The sequence below is a fragment of the Mirounga angustirostris genome, unplaced genomic scaffold, assembly GCF_029215605.1.
Source record: "Mirounga angustirostris isolate CCGP_5_RB_7025 unplaced genomic scaffold, mMirAng1.0.hap1 SCAF_6, whole genome shotgun sequence".
Classification (NCBI taxonomy): Eukaryota; Metazoa; Chordata; class Mammalia; order Carnivora; family Phocidae; genus Mirounga; species Mirounga angustirostris.
In genome coordinates this window covers 123,516,922-123,533,625 of record NW_026991714.1, presented here as the reverse complement: position 1 = coordinate 123,533,625, position 16,704 = coordinate 123,516,922, and the positions used below count along the sequence as shown (strand labels likewise).

The window sequence follows — 16,704 nt, the reverse complement described above, 5'->3', positions numbered from 1 at the left end:
GGCCAGAAGCAGTAACGGCATAGGCAAGGTGCTGAATGAAAAAAAACTGTCAACCAATTTTATAGTCAGCAAAACTACCCTTCAAAAAGGAAGAAAACATTGATAAACATTACTAGCAGTCCTGTCCTACAAAGACATGCAAAAGGGAGTCCTTTAGGCTGAAAGGACACTAGATAGTAACTCAAAGACAGACACACACAGACAGAACTGATAATGGTAATTATAAAAGAGAGTAAATGTATCTTTTATTTATAACTTTTTCCCCCTCAATTTAAAAGTCAAATGCATAAAGCAATAATTGATGAGCACCTAACTTCTAATGATGTAATTTGTGATAATAACAGCATGAGGGAAGGAATGAAGTCGTGTAAAGCTAAGTTTTTATTATTGATATTTAACTAGGTAAAATAGATCAGCTCAATCTTTTCTAATAAAAATTCTGTATGTTTTAAATTGTCTATTTCTTATTTTTTCATTTGTAATTTTGGTGTCATATCTAAGAAGACTATATAAACAAAGGTCACAATATTTACTTCCGTGAGTTTTATGGTTTTGCTTACATTTTGGTTCGTGATCCATTTTGAGTTAACTTTTGTGCATGTAGTGTGAGGAAGACTTTTTTTTCATTCTTTTTTTTTCCATCTGTGCTTCAGATTTTGTAATCTCTCCCCAACTATCTTCAGGTTTGCTGCTTCTTCTGCCAGCTCAAATGTACTGTTGACCCTCCTTAGCAAAAGTTCCACTTGGTTATTGAAATTTTCAACTCCAAAATTTTCATTGTTCTTTTATTTCCCATCTTTTTATTTTCATTTGATGAGTCACTGTCAGCATACTTTAATTCTTTAAACTTGGTTTCCTTTAGGTCTTTTAACATATTTACAATTGCGGCGTAACACTTATCCTGTATCTAGTATCCCTCAAAGGAAGTTTCTATTGCCTGCTTCTGCCCGTGTCACACTTTCCTGTTTCTTTGAACATCTCATAATTTTGTGTTGAAAACAGAACATTTTAGGTAATGTAGAATCTCTCCATGTTGGTTCTCCTGTCCACTCTGGGCTTATTTTTATTTAGTGACTTGGCTTGACTAATTCATGAAGTCTGCCTCTGTTACGGCTCAACTTGTTTCTCCCTCATTTTTAAGCCTGATTTCCTTCATCAGATTTGGGAAGTTTTCTTCGAATATTCTTTTTAATGTTTTCTTTTTCTTCTTTCTCCCTGAGACTCCCATTATGTATATGCTGTTATGCTTGTTGGGTCAGCAAGCGGCTGCTTCTGAGTCAGCATCGTTTAATGACTAGCCACCAATTAATAAGAGGTTGTGTTTAAGCCCCCTGAATTAGGGAGATTAACACCCTTCACCACTGTGTGGGGCTTGGCCTTTTTGCACTATTTAGGGAGTTTCCAAGTTTTGCCCTACATTCTGTCAGAGACTTGTAACTCACATTCCCCCTCTGGTTGCTCCTAAGCAGCTGTAGTCTTGAACCTACACACATTACTTCTGATTACAAGGGATGTCTGTAGTTTTACCCACTCTCTTGGTCTCTCTCCCTGATCTTGTCTTTACGCTTTCTGGCTGGTATCTATTGGTATCACCAGCAACTGTTAGCCTCTATTTATTGGTAGCTGATTGTCCTATAGTTTTCAACAATATTCAGGGGTACAAACTGCTCCAGTCTGTTCCAGGTAAAGTTAGGCCCCTAGTAATGGGAAGTGTGCCATCAAGTCTTTGAAGCTCCCTTAAACCTTCCCCTGAACAGAACCCCTTTGCCTTTGTGCTATGGAGCATGTTTTGGGCGGAGGGTGGGGGGGAGGTTGAGTATGGGAAACCGGCTCTTACTGAATGTCTCCCAGACCCTCCCTGAAGAGCAGCTGTGTCAGGGGTTAGAGGGCATGGGGGAGAATTTTCTATCACCTCCCAGTATGGATCTTCCATAGCCCAGAATCAGGGAGGATGGAACCTGCTAATGTTCACCAGCGGCAGAATGTACACAGAATAGCTCTTCTGTCCCCAGAAAGCTGGGACAGATATAAGCTGCCATTCTGATGCCAAGCCCACCAGAGCAGGTCCCTTGCAACACGGTTGTGTGGGAAAGGGGACTTGCACTATTAAGAGGAGCTGTCCTGCCCTGATTCTCCTTATACTGCAGGATTTGGAGTCATACAATGGCTAATCAGCAGCCATCTCCCATTTGTTATAAGCCTTCTGTGGAACACCTGTGTGGAAAATGGGATCTACCAAATAGGGATATATTTAATCTTACACCCAAGCTGTGTATCTCCCAGTTAGGTTTTGTGGTGTTTCCTTTGGCATAACTTCACATAACTTCACATAACTTTCAAATTTATTATTTTGTGGCTCTTACTATAAATGGGTCTTCTTTTATTGTTTGCCAAATGATTACTATTAAGTGTTCAGGAAAGCTAATTTTCAGTGTACTTCTTTGGATTTTCAAAATATTGAAATCAAGTCATTTGCAAATAGTATTTTGATCTCTACCCAAGTTTTTCATTTTGTTTTCTTATCTTTTTACATTAGCAGTAACTTATGAAGTAATTGATGATAGCAGGCACCTTAATGGAAAGAAGCAATTTCAGTCACAACTCCAAACATTAGCTTCACTTTTGGTTAAAGGACTCTGAAATATTAAGGAAGAATTCTTCTAACATATTAAAAATGACTTTACTAGGAATGAGTATTTTTTTAGTAAGTACATTCTTAACATTGACTAAAATCACGATTTTTGAAATTGATGTACTTAATATTAACATTCTTCCTACACTATTTACTCAAATATTTGCACTATCACAATAATGTATGTACTTTTCAAAGAAAGATTTTTAAATTTGGGGCACGTATTAACAGAAGCTCAGAAGACAGAACTAAAAAAATAATAATAATTCAAAGAAGACTTTGTCGAACACCTCTTCCAAGATATTGACTACTTCTCAATTATCCAATTAAGAGCATACTTAAATCAATGAACACCAAAATCAACCAAAGAGATCCTATTTCAACTCTGCATTATAGGAAAATTTTTCTGCTACTGCTACATTCTCAACTAGCAACAAATAATGTCCCGAAAATTCCTCCAGCAAGTTTCACTAGATAAGGTCCTCAATGGAGTCAAGGCACTTTGTTGAAAACAAGAATCCTAACAAATTGCTATGCAATGAAAGGGGACATACCCCAAGTTAAATAAGATGTCAATAGTAGGGGGAAAAATCAATAAATCAGCATATGTATGGAATTAATATTGTTTTCACCTCACCTCCATTCTCCCCCATTCCAAGAACTCTTATTACTTTTCTTAACAGCTATTTCAAATCACTTAAAGAACTAGTATCTATTTCTCATCTAACCTGGACAGAAATTCCCACAGCACCTGTTTAACTTTTAATCCTTCCATAAGATGCATTATCCTTTGCACATAAATGACCCATCTACTTTACCCACTAATCCTTTTCATTACATTTACATTCTCTTCACTTTTAAACACATCTACACTGATAATTTACATGCTTATTTTAGTTTTTATACTTTGTTTTGTACAGTGTTATACATCATTAAAAAAAAACTGTATCAAACTTTTTAATTAAAAAAAAATCTGATTCTAAGAGGAGACCTTTGAGAGAACTAAACCAAGGGTTAGTAAACAATGTGGTGGGCCAAATTCAGCCCATGGCTCATTTCTTTAAATGAAGTTTTATTAAAACATACGCATACTCATTGATTTATGTACTGTCTAGGGCTGCTTCTACAATATGACAAAATTAAGACGTTATGACAGAGACTAAATGGCCTAGAAAGCCTAAGTTATTTACTAGCTTAACTTACTCTTTACTGGTAAACTTTACTGACCCCTTAACAAAATCACAGTTTTTCATTAAAAAATATATGTATTACATTTCAATCTACTGAGTGCTTAGTAAGATAGAAAGGTAAACTTTTTTTAAATTAAATTATTTTTTTTAATTGAAAGCCAAATAGAGAGGCCCATTTCCAATGGAGATGGACAAGTATGAAAAAATGAGAACACATTCCTGACCAAGAAGCTGGATTGCAAAAATAAAACTCTTCCAGTTGTAGTAACAACCTCAAACCACTGCATACTCATATTTTAGAGAACCATCTTTAATTCAGTTTCAGCCAGGAGAAGAAAAAAGGATGGAGGGTTTGGGTTCTGGATTTTTCACTATGGCAATAAAGAGCCTCCAAAGCAGGTCTGCCTTCTTTAGAACAACCTAACAAATCAGAAAAGGTACTAACCAGAGTACCTGGGGCATGAAGCTTTTTAAAATGGCTTTTAAAACTTTAAGGCAGGGCGCCTGAGTGGCTCAGTTGGTTAAGCGACTGCCTTCAGCTCAGGTCATGATCCTGGATGGAGTCCCTGGATCGAGTCCCGCATCGGGCTCCCTGCTTGGCAGGGAGTCTGCTTCTCCCTCTGACCCTCCTCCCTCTCATGCTCTCTGTCTCTCATTCTCTCTGTCTCAAATAAATAAATAAAATCTTTAAAAAAAAAAAAAAAACTTTAAGGCAAAAGGTATGTATCACAACATTAAATATATTTTTACTGGTATGGCTATTCTGAAATGTATTTTTATAATGCTGCAAACATTGCCAAGATTGCTGCTTCTCTCTCCTCTATTCATGGAAGGCAAGGAATTATAATAAATCTACCCATAAAAGCAGAGCATTTCAAGTTTATTGCTGTTAGGATACTAAAGAGCATTAGCCTATGACTTTCCTTATCGGCATAAGTACAGTAACTTCATGGTAAATGTTACCCTTCTCAAAATTTCAAAATTTTACCTATGATTTGGGGGGGGGGGAACCCACACTATACATAGTTCCCTAGCATTTAAAGAAAAAACATCTTTGAAATATAAATATTTCCCATTAGAATAAAATTCCCGTTTGGTTTTAGTACAGTAAAAAAATTACTGTGTAAACACAAACTTAAGATAAATTTAATTGAAGAAAATGTTCATTACAGAAATTAACATTGCTTACCATTCTTTAAACACCTTATACATTATTAATATATACTGTGTATTTCCAATCAACTCCATTCTTAGGCTCAATTTAAGAAACACAATTGTAACAGGTTTTATACAAAAAATACTTCACTAGGAAAGTAGACAAACTGCACAAAAAAGTACACGTATAATGTGCATAGCAAGATAGCTTGAAGCATCTATGTATGGCTTTCTTTAAAATAAAATTTTGGGGGAATGGGCCCATTTGGGACCTACTGTTACAGTTGACATATGTAAACTGTTTCACATCTTTTAGGCACTTGCTAACAATAGTGTTCAATCCCTGAAAAATGAATTTACAAAAAAAAAAAAAAATTCTACATCTAAAATAAAAACCAAGAAAATAACATGGGTAAAGTCTTACATATTCCTTTTAAATTAAACAACCAGTTTTATTAGTGCATGCACAGAACTAAATGGAAAGAAAATAAACTTTTTATGTCAAAAATCTTCTGTGCAAAATTTACATAACAAACTGAAAAGTACAAAAATATGTACAGGTTTAAATTCTTTCTTATATACAGAAAAGAAGCCCTGAAGTTTTCAATCAATGAAAATGTTTTAACACTTGTAGTAACAATATAACAAAAATTATACAGTAATTTGTAATACAAGAACTCGATTATCCAATAATCCAACAAAATTTGATCCAAACTTACACGGTGAAGTTTCAGTCGATGATTCTGTTGTCATCATGAAAATATCCAATTTAAAACTCTACCTGCTGGGTATATCCCCTAGGAATCGGTCCTGAAGTTTTATGCCCTGCCACTGAGTCCACTACTAATGCTTCTTCATTTCAACTGCCAACAATCAGTAAAATAATCTGCTTTGGGTTGTCAGTGAGACTGAAAAGGTGCTAACAAAAATGGTTTGTCCCAATGTGTACATGTTCAGACACCTAATAGTAATTAAACAGCAAAAATCTGATTTGCTTTGCTAATCTTGCTTCAAAATATTTTTCCTGTAGAGTGATTCTTAATTTTCAAGAAAAGCCATTCCCATGGAAGTGCTTCTATGTTCCACTTTTCAAATGGATGGAAACCAAGATAAATATTGGCCACTTGATTTATGGGGTACAAACAATTTAATAAGCATAGTTCTGTGCAAGAGAATCACTGGAGATTATCATCAAATTCAGAAAAATGTTCAAGTTCTTTAATCAGACTTTAAACTGGACCAAGAGAGTTTAATTCTTCTTTTGAGGCTGCCCATCTACTGCAATGCTTGACATAGCCATTTAGAAAAAGAAAACCACCTTGGGAAGGTATTCCAATTCCTGATACGGGACACAGTATAAGAGAAAAAAGATTTACTTGTGAAAAACTCTATTTCAAGCATCATGAGGTGCAACTGTAGTTAGTTAAATGTACTCTCAGAGGAGCCTAACACCCTTCAAAAGAACTGTATTTAGCAGATATAAAGTTAAGTTCTTTACTCAAGCTCTTAGTGTATCTTCACAAATGAGGAGAAACTCCTTCAGCTCATGGTGAAAGAGCTCTCCATCTTCAGAGGAGCTACACTTATCAGATTCATAAGGCTGGTGGAAGAAGAGAGGGAATGGAGCTGTCAGCCGTTACCCTCTACTAAGAGTCACTATATAACTAAATTGGGAAAACTTTTATCAAAATTTTCTTTAGCCCTAACTTCCCAAGAACACATTTAAAAAAATTAAATCAAGATACATCTGTGCTGCAGTTAGTTTCTTGCAAAACTTATGTGTGCAGTAATAGCATTTTCAAGTATCACACATAAAACTTTTTTTGTCTCCCATGGAAATATAGCCAACTTTCAGATGCTCAATTTTAGGTACTATACTGAAGTAGAAAATGTCTGCCTTAAGGTAATCCAACCCATGTTTTCTTCTAAGATAGCTTTACTTTTCTTTTCCTTGGTAACTACAGTAAATTATTCTAACGTATTCCAATCACGAGTGGCCTCCATTAAATGTCTCTGCCCATGACCAGCCCAAGCATCCTGATTGTCAAATACTCTACCACAAAACCAACAGTTAAATTTAGCTTTCAGAACATTTTCAGAGGTAGTTTTCACGATCTGATAATTGTTTTTGCTTGTCTTTTTGAGTGTTAATTTTAGCACAAATCTTTCTTTCACAGAACTAACAGGTTTCAATGTTTTATGTCTTTTGGAAAAATCACCATAAATTGTTTTTGGGGCATTATCACAAACTGGCTTCAGTAAAGCACTGATAGTTCTTTTTGACAATGAAACCTTAAGTACACGTCCATTAAATTTAGCAATAGTTTTCATTACACTTACTACTTCTGGTGCATCTGCATCAGGATGATTCAAAACTACAACTGGTTGGTTTCTCCTAGGACATTTCACAAGCTGTTTGGAACTAAAGGGGAAAAGCCGCAAAGTTCTGACTGAATCTTTTGAAAGCCTTGGTCTGCTAAAATCGAATGATTCACGGGCATCTTCAGGTTTAGACTTTTCTTTACACTTTCTATGTAATGTTGCTTTTTTTCTTGGAGGTTCTTCGTAACTATCCCTACACTTTCGTTTACAGTTTCTGTTTCTAGATACAAAGGCAGTTTCAGAATCTTTACTTCTTACATGAGTTTTAATTCTTGAAAATTTTTTTTTCGAAGTCTTTTTTCTATTGAAGTTTCTCTCGATTGTACAATTTGTTTTACACCTTAATACCCTGGTGTCTGAACGGTCAGTGAAACACATTTGTTCCTCAGAAGATTCTGGGCATGTTGCAGTAGAAGTTATCACAATTTCATTTGCTGGCATCATATCATCTAGTAAGAAGGGTAAGGCATCTCTAGAAGATTCTGGCTCTCTCTGCTCTCCTCCTGTAGTCTGATTAGATGGTACCTTGTCTTTCTGCAATGAGGATGCAGAGGTGCTTACAGACAGATTGTTAGCAGCAGTCACATTTAAAACAGGGTTAAAAATTTTCAGCAATATTTTTTGTGGTGTTCCTTCAGGTTTCTTTGGCTGTATGTTTTGATAATACGTACTATTTTGGACTAATTTAGGCTTAAGCAGCTCAGTCTTATTTGGCATCACACACTTTAAAAAAACAGCTTGTTTGCCATCAGGCAAGAGGGTATAAAGAGGTGGTTTTGGAAAAATCTCATTCTGCTGTTTTACTGAGTCCAAGTTATTCAACTTGGTGCCCTGATGCTCAGATACTGTATTAGGAGTAGGAACAGCTTTCACTGAAGAATTTGCTGATGTTTTGATAATGTAAGGGCCTTTTAATGGCAAAGTATTTTCTGAGCTACTTTTCATGCTCAAACAACTGCCAATGCTGGAACAAAGTGCAGGTGTCAGACAATTACTGTTTGGTTCTACCTTTAAAAAAGGTGTTCTGCAGGGCTCCTTAGCTGTAGTTCCACAAGCTTGAGAACTCTCAATTTTGACAGTGGAAATACCTTCAAGTTTCCCATTATTAAATGTTAAAATCATCCCAGGTTTCTTATTTAAAAGAAGAGAAGCAGGTACACCTTGTGTATTAACCAATGGAAGTGGTCTTCCTGAAACAACATGTAATCCAGGCTTGTTAGCAATGTGCAATGGTACAAAAAAGCCTTTTGGAGTCTGAACAAATATAGCCTTTTTTGGTTCTGAATTCAGAAGTGGACTCTGCCTATATAAAGAACCTAAATTTTGTGTAGTGGCTCGTAGTTTATCTTTTACGAGCTGCTGTGTTATTATTGCATCTGACTGAGTCTTAAGTAATGTGCCAATACCTGAAATTCTAGGTGTCTTTTCTGAATCTCTCACATCTTGTGATATTGACACATTTTGTTTTTCTTTTCCACTAAATTTTAAATTCAGATCATTTGTAGGCACATTAATCCCTATACCACCAGATGGGATTGGGAAGATGCCTTGTACTTTGTAGTCTTTTGAAGATTCAACTATTTTGCCTTCTCCCTCAAGTTTCTGAAATGACTGGTCACAATGAAGTGGCAGGCCTTTATCAGGAGTGTTACTATTACTAGAGTCTTGTTTTACCTCAGATTTTGTTTTTAATCCATCCTGAAGTAACTGGTTTACTTCAGGTGGCAAAAATTCTGATGCCTGTTTACTCTGGAGAGAGAAAACAGATGTGATTCTAGGCATCATAGGTGACTCAACATTAGAAATGTCATCCCACTTAGATTTCTCAGTCATGCTCTCTAAATTCTGATTTTCATTAGTGTATAAGTTCTGTCCATCAATGTTTTCTCCTTTTTCTAAAACACACTGCTCTTCAATTTCAGTTTGCATTTTTAAAGTTCCATCTTTAGTATTTAAAAGGCTAATAGATGCTAACATGCTATCTGGATTTGAGCTCTCCTTCCTCACCAGTGATAAAACTGATTCACTTATTGGTTGTTGAACAACTGTCTTGCTTGATGAAGGTTCTTTTTGAGGGTTTTCACACATTCCTGTTCCTGAAAACCTACGACGTTTATTAGAATTATTTACTTTTGAGTAATTATGAAAGGGCAATGATCCTTGGTTGGAAGATTCAACAGGTAACTCAGAGTTGACATAATTAATGCAATAGTTATGCATATCTCCACTGTTGTATGCATTTTGTTTGGTAGTAGAGTTGACTTTATCTGGACTTCTAATGGCAGCACCTGATATCTCAGGGTGACTCTGAGTAATATAACTTCCCCATAGGTCAATATTATCTTTTGTTTCAACTTTTGTGGTCAAATTCACTGATGCTGAAACCAATTCTGATGCTGACAAAGAAGACACATTTTTATCATCATCCATTGTTTGAAGCGTATTACTCGTTTGAGATAGCAAAGCCATTTCTTTTTCTGACGTTACTTTCCCTGAAAATATAGGAGATGAACATGAAAATGGAGTATTTGCTTTCATGTAAACTGTGTCACTTAATTCAGCTGTTACTCCTGCTAAAAATCCAGTAGTGTCCAAAGTCTGGGGCTGCAAATTGGCAGTACTGTCCTTTGCAGCATCTGACTGTGAGCCTGGTAAATATAAATTCTGTTTATTGGTAGGTAACAATTTTATTACAATATGTTGTTTTCCATCCACCATCTTAAATCCCATAAAATCAGCACTGTAGTTAGCAGGAATTGTTATTCTATTATTTTTCACCATTAACACTGTAGGTCCTTGTACAGCAGTCTTCAAGAAACCTAGAGTAGAATTTGATCCCTCTTCAGCTCTATTACATTGCCCAGTGGACAGAAGAGTTGGCTTTTCTGACTCTGACTCAGCAGGTTTATCATTATTCTCACAGTGTGGTCTTTCATCCTTTTCTTCATTTAAATGCTCTTGAACAAGATGGCTCTGGTCTTCAGATTTAGCCTGTGTTTTGTTCACTTTTTTAAGCACTTGAGTGTTTTTTTCTATATTCCTGTCACTTCCATTGTTGATCTTCTTGCGTTTCCAGAATGTCTTCCTTGATGCATCTATTCTGTATCTTTTCAGTATCAGCTTAAGTCCTGCTGAAGTCTTTGCCATCCTCTTTTCATATTTGTCTTTTTCCAGTTTTTCTTTCGCATATAAGTGTTCTTTGTGCAAAGTTATAACATGTCTTACCAGGTGCTCTCTCCTAGTGGCACCATAGCTACAATATTGACAAGTGAAGGGAAATGTACCAGAGTGAACATGAAGGTGCTTCTGAAGCTCTCCTTTGGTAAAACATACATGATGGCACTTACCACATTTATAATGGATTTCATTATGTCTATGAATGTGCTGAACAAATGTGCCAACATCCTGGGTGGAGAATTTGCACTTTTCACATTGAAAACTACCATTTACACAATGTGTGGATGCAAAATGTTTTGTCAAGTCTAATAAAGTATATACACTCTCATTGTTACAAATGTCACATTTTACTAAAGTGCTTCTATGTGTCCGTCTGTGTTGTTTAAATATCTGGAAGTCATTTGCTGAAAAACTGCACATTTCACAAGGATATGAAGGTAATTCACCATGGTGCCACATTTGAAAGTGTTTCTGCAAATCATTTGGACTGTATCGAGTGCTATCTCGGCATTTTAAACAGTTGAAATTGAGTATTTTTGCAGACATTTTTAAACCCTCTTCTTCAACTCGCTCAGACTTATGGAGCAACATACACTCCTCTACACAGCTTACAGTCTTTACACTGATAGATTTTCTTGCAGTCTGTGGTTGACGCCGAAATAATTTTCTATATTTGTCAACTTCATGGTTCAAAAAGACTTCATTTGGAATATTTATCTTCGGCAAATCAATTTTCACATTTTTTAGTTCATAGTGAAAACTACTTTCTGAAACTTTTGCTCTAGGTACTGATCTGATAGTATCTACTATCTCATTTTTCACATCATAATCTTTTCTTAAAGTAGTTTGTTTTTCATCAAAAAATAACAGTTTCTGTTCAGATGGCATGATTTTACAAAAAAATCCCAACTTCTTTTTTCTCTAAAAACTGAAGTTACTTGTAATTTAAACAGGAAACAATACTGTGCCGAGACATCTTCAAAATACCAGAATTTTTCCCACATTAACTCACCTAAAATCAAACAAAGAATTGAATTTTTATATCAGTAAATTTCATATTTTAAAGTTCATTTTGATACAAAATAGGAATGTTGATCAAACACAACCATAAAAGATATAAAAGACCTGTTAAGTATTTTAAGAACAGCTTACCAAGAAGTAATAGCTTGATGGAGAAATAATACTAATCTGGAAGTCGGGAAATACAAATTTTACTTCCAGCTCTGCTCTGTGACACTGGACAAGCTTCAACTTCTCTGAACCTGTTTTGTCATCTAAAGAAAACCACAATTGGATAAGCACCCTTAAGCTCTAAGATTTTTATATTAAGCTGATATTAAAATTTTTAAGCAGGATTTACAAAATCTTAATGAGAACCACAAAAATTTAAGTTCCAATTACACATGTCTCCAATTATACACATGAACTATTAACTTCCTCACCTCCTTAGCTGACCCTCTGGCTATTACCTTGTGAGAAATTCAACAGGCTTCTCTCCAGTTTTTCTATTTCCTTAGTGCTTCAGAGATAATTTATATTTAAAATGTTAAGTTTCATTTATCTAACAACAACAATAACAGAAGATTATCTGCTCTTTCAAGTTATCATTACTAATTTAAAAAAAAGAAAAAGAAAAAGAAATGAAAAGGAATAGCACATTTTGCTGGGGTACTGTTAAAGTCTACCTACTACCTTTTTGGTTCCCAACCTTTTGGCTATTTGGCTTTTTGTCCCTAGAACTCAGGCAGAAGGCAGCAAGGAAAGCTCCTGGCATATGAGAATGCACCCATTACTATCTGCCACCATTAATTCCAACACTTACTGGTTTTGTGTTACTCTAAACAAGTCTCAATCTCTGTCTTCGTTTCTTCATCTACAAAGTGAAAAAAAAAAATTAGTACTTTCCCTACCTTTCACAGGGTTATTGTAAAGATTAAATGAGAAAACATATGAACAGTAACCTGTACAGTGCTATATAAATTGTAGCTATCATTACTGTATGTGATTACCATGAAATGACACATTATGAGTTAAACTGCAAAGGAATAAAAAATAGTAAAGTAATAAGATGTGATAATATATTATTGAGATTGGAATCTGAGTACTGAAGGTTCAGTAAAATATCAAAATGTGTATTAGAGGAATTATGTTTTCTTACCTTTGTGATCTTAAATATATATGTATGAATAATAAACAAAATTAGATAAGCTAAAGAAAATAAGTATAGATCACATTGAACTTCATCTATAATGTCTAGTCAAAGGTCTCAGCTTTAAATTTCAATTAATCTAGGGACGCCCAGCTGGCTCAGCTGGTAGAGCATGTGACTCTTGATCTTGGGTTTTCAGTTCTAGCCCCATGTTGGGCAGAGGAAATTACTTAAATAAATAAAAACTTAAAAAAAAAAAATTTCAATGAATCTAAGTAACTAGATACTTTACTGTTTCAGAAACCCTTTATGAGGGGAATACAATTAAAAGTTAAATTATGTATTAAGAGACTTTTAATCTCTCTCACACTCAGTAATTTTGGTTGGGTCTAAAAAACACATCCTTTAATAGTCTTTAAGTATATATATGCTAAACTGATAATGAATTCATTAGCAAGGTACCAGTTTACTGAATTTTTTTTTTAGTAGTGAAAAATCACAACTGCATTATTCAGTGCCACACACTGGGCTCTGACTCATATCATTTCTTCAGAGTTCATCTGCAAAGGGTGGTAGGATGCTCAGAAACTGCACAAAATATGGAATGCTTCACAAATCTGCGTGTAATCCTTTGCACAGGGGCCATGCTAATCTCTGTGTTGTTCCAATTTTAGTGTATGTGCTGCCGAAGCACGCACTGGTTTTATATACTATGTCTAATTCAGTAAAATATTAAAATTTTTACTTAAAACGTTTTACTGTATTATTTAAAGCAAAATGTAAATACTTTTTCTTCAAAAGTAAGAAAAACTAAATAAATGGCTAGAATAAAGTTCAATGACACCTGGTGGATATTCCACACCAACTAAGAAGATTCCCTACAGTGTCCATTCTGTATTATAATCACCGATGGAGATTTCACCATACCAGAATCTGAAGGTGAGGTTCAAAGAGGTGAAACTTTTAAGCACACCTATAAAGGTTCTCCATTTGCCTGAATACCATATTGCGGTCATTCTGGATTAACCATACTCAAGCCTTTCTATTATACACACAATCAAGAAACTATATCATGGGTTTTATTACAAAACGGAAATTGCTTCTTGTAGTAATATTACATGTGTTCAAAAATATATGTGTAATGCTAAAAATAGATTGATACTATTTTTAAATATCAATTCCATTTCAAAATATCTACACAATTTAAAATTTTTCTTATAAGATAACACATACCCCAGAGTCTGACGACCAGTATAAAAATAGGATTTTAAATAACTCAATCAACTAACACTAATAAATGCCTACTATGAATGTGAGGCATTTTGATGGGTGCTGTGGAAAGATTCAAAAACATGGTCCCCACCCTACTACAGCTTACAGTCTGAAGGAGAGAGGCAGGACATATACATTAAAACACTGCTTATTCAGAGTTAACCATTCAGCAACCTCACCCTTCCAGGACATGAAGAATAGAAAATAATTAAGTAGGATGCATGGGCAGCCAAAACAGATGTCACAAAGGTCACCCATTAAAGTGCATGTCCTTTCAACACAGGCAAAACAATGTTAATAAAAGGGACCTTACTAAGAAATCCACTTAGCTTTTACTTAAGTTTGGTAACTGCTAAATAATTTATATTGAACATCAGTATTTTTTACATTTAATGAATGGCATGTACAATACAGTATTAGGGGAGTCTGTATATTTTAGGTAGTTTGGGGTTTATTATTCACCCTCAAATTTTAAATTTGGAGAATCTATTTTGTCTTCAACTATGTTGAACCTGTAGTATGTGGAAGCAATCAATGATGACATCTGGTAGCAAATTATACTGGGGTTGCCACTTATGGGCAAAAAACGTGTTGTGAATTTCTCAAATAACAAAAAAAGGAAAGAGGAATTTTACTCTAATTTTAATCTTCCAACCTACTAGCTAATGCTCCTTTCACTACAGTTCAATCTTTACCCCACCAACAAGGATTACTGATTTTAAATCTCCCATTTAAACTACTGCCCTTACCTCATAAGACTTAACCAACATCTCCTCAAGCCTTGAAAGAATACAATTTGCATAAAATATGCCCAGCCCTTTCAAGTAACCTGGAGAACTGCCTGCATCAAGGTGGCAACTTAAGCCATCTGATTTCCTTCTTCCAACTGCCCAATGAAACACAAATCAAAAAATAAAGTCCTATAAAATAACTAGAAACTAGAAAAACATTCCATACACATACTGCAAGGTGTTTGGTAAGAAACAGTCCAGAGAGAGAAGAGTGAAAACAAATGCTAACCCACTGCCAAGCACCACTTTTAAAGAGGAATTTGACTAGGGGACATTCATTTAAAAAGCATTTAATAAGCATCTCTTATGCCCTAAGTAAGAAAGTAAAGGATATAAATCTGCCCACTCCCTCCCTGAACATACCCTGAGATTTCTAGAAAGTGAGGACTTGAGAGGAAGATCATGTGGTACCTTTTGGGGAGACAGAAAGCTTGAGCTGAGGTATGGGAAGGAAGAGAATGAATCCAGAGTTTTGAGCTGGGTCCAGGGGCCGAGTTGAGACTTGTTAGCACCAGCTGTTGGGAAAAAATATAAAGAGGAAATTATTTCTGAGCAAAGATAAATCTTCCTATATCCATGCCTATCTTCTGTTTAATAGTCCTGTCCTTTATCCACATAAGTAAATTATCTCTCTAAGTTGTCAGGAAAAAGTTACATTAACTTCCCCCCTCCTTTTAACTAAAAAACTGAAAAAAAATCTTGGTTCATTCTTTAAGAATTCATCTCAACTACCAAGGCCATCAAAAGTTAAGTAGGCAGAAACATCACTAGCTGCAGCAGCTCAACAAAGAAAATAACCTGAACACTCGGAGAAACCCCTCCCCATTCCCCCAACCAGCAATGAAAAATAGTAACTACACAAAAGTTACTACTACCAGAAAAAGGAGAAAGGGGGGAAAAAATAAATCAAGTAGTAATTGGCAATTTCAGTAAGACCTGAGATAATATACAAAAAAAAACCCCACAAAAACTAATAACATACTGCCATGAAAGAACAAAGTAGATGGGAGAGAAATAATGATTTTGAAAACAAGAAAAAAATAACATTTGAGTTTTGGGTTTTTTTTAAAGACCTGAATTTTCAAAATCAAAGGCTCCTCAAATGCCAGGCAAGATTACTAGTGAGAACAGAATATAAGACTCAATGTTTACAACTTATCCTAGTCAAACTTTTGGGTTTAAAAAATAAAAATGAAATGCTACGGGGGTGCCTGGGTGGTTCAGTCGTTAAGCGTTGGCCTTCGGCTCAGGTCATGATCCCAGGGTCCTGGGATCGAGCCCCACATCGGGCTCCCTGCTCAGCAGGAAGCCTCTTCTCCCTTTCCCACTCCCCCTGCTTGTGTTCCCTCTCTCGTTGTCTCAAATAAATAAATGAAATCCTTAAAAAAAAATGAAATGCTACAAAAAAAAAAAAAATAGGTAGAGAGGGAGAGTTACCTAAAAAGGTATTTGATTTTTCATCAGCAATGCCAACTTTAATCAGAAATCAATATCAATCAGGCATTTTACTCACAATTCTAAATGCTAGAAGACAATGGAATGACACAGAGTTCTGAGGAAAATAGATTAATCCAAGAATTAATTCTATACACAGGAAAATTCATATGTAAAGGAGAAACACAATTTTAGATGTACAAAGATTTAGAGACTATACTACATATGTACTCTTTCTGGAATAAAGTTTCAAGTAAATACTTTAGCAAAATCAAATTTCAATCAGAAAAAAAGAACTTAAAAAGAAGAAGAAATAATGTGTTATAGAAGAAATATCTGTCAACAATAAAATCCATGAAATAGAAATAAAAGCAAATATTTTAAGACAGTTAAGAAAAGCAGAAAAGACTGGAGAAGAAGAACACTTATAACACAATAAATATATTTGTAAGAGGTCCTTAAAAAAAAAATTAACAGGGCGCCTGGGTGGCTCAGTTGGTTAAGCGACTGCCTTCAGCTCAG

The 16,704-nt window shown here is 35.1% G+C and overlaps 1 protein-coding gene and 1 pseudogene across 13 annotated transcripts in view; both read right to left on the bottom strand.

Moving 5' to 3' along the window:
• Window positions 1-211: 211 nt before the first annotated feature.
• Window positions 212-16,704, bottom strand: part of ZNF518A (zinc finger protein 518A) — a 32,524-nt gene continuing 16,031 nt past the window's right edge. For 12 of the 13 annotated variants that reach the window (XM_064595089.1, XM_045878514.3, XM_054508315.2 and 9 more), the window contains 4 exons: window positions 15,160-15,263; window positions 12,359-12,409; window positions 11,689-11,810; window positions 212-11,548 (listed from right to left, as the gene is read on the bottom strand). In XM_064595089.1, the coding sequence (XP_064451159.1) occupies window positions 6,946-11,424 (4,479 nt within the window). In that variant the 5' untranslated portion in view covers window positions 11,425-11,548; window positions 11,689-11,810; window positions 12,359-12,409; window positions 15,160-15,263 and the 3' untranslated portion in view covers window positions 212-6,945. The remainder of the gene's footprint in view (window positions 11,549-11,688; window positions 11,811-12,358; window positions 12,410-15,159; window positions 15,264-16,704) is intronic. The other variant, XM_045878515.3, reaches the window with a different exon arrangement.
• On the bottom strand, window positions 13,279-13,379 carry LOC123847206 (U6 spliceosomal RNA; annotated as a pseudogene).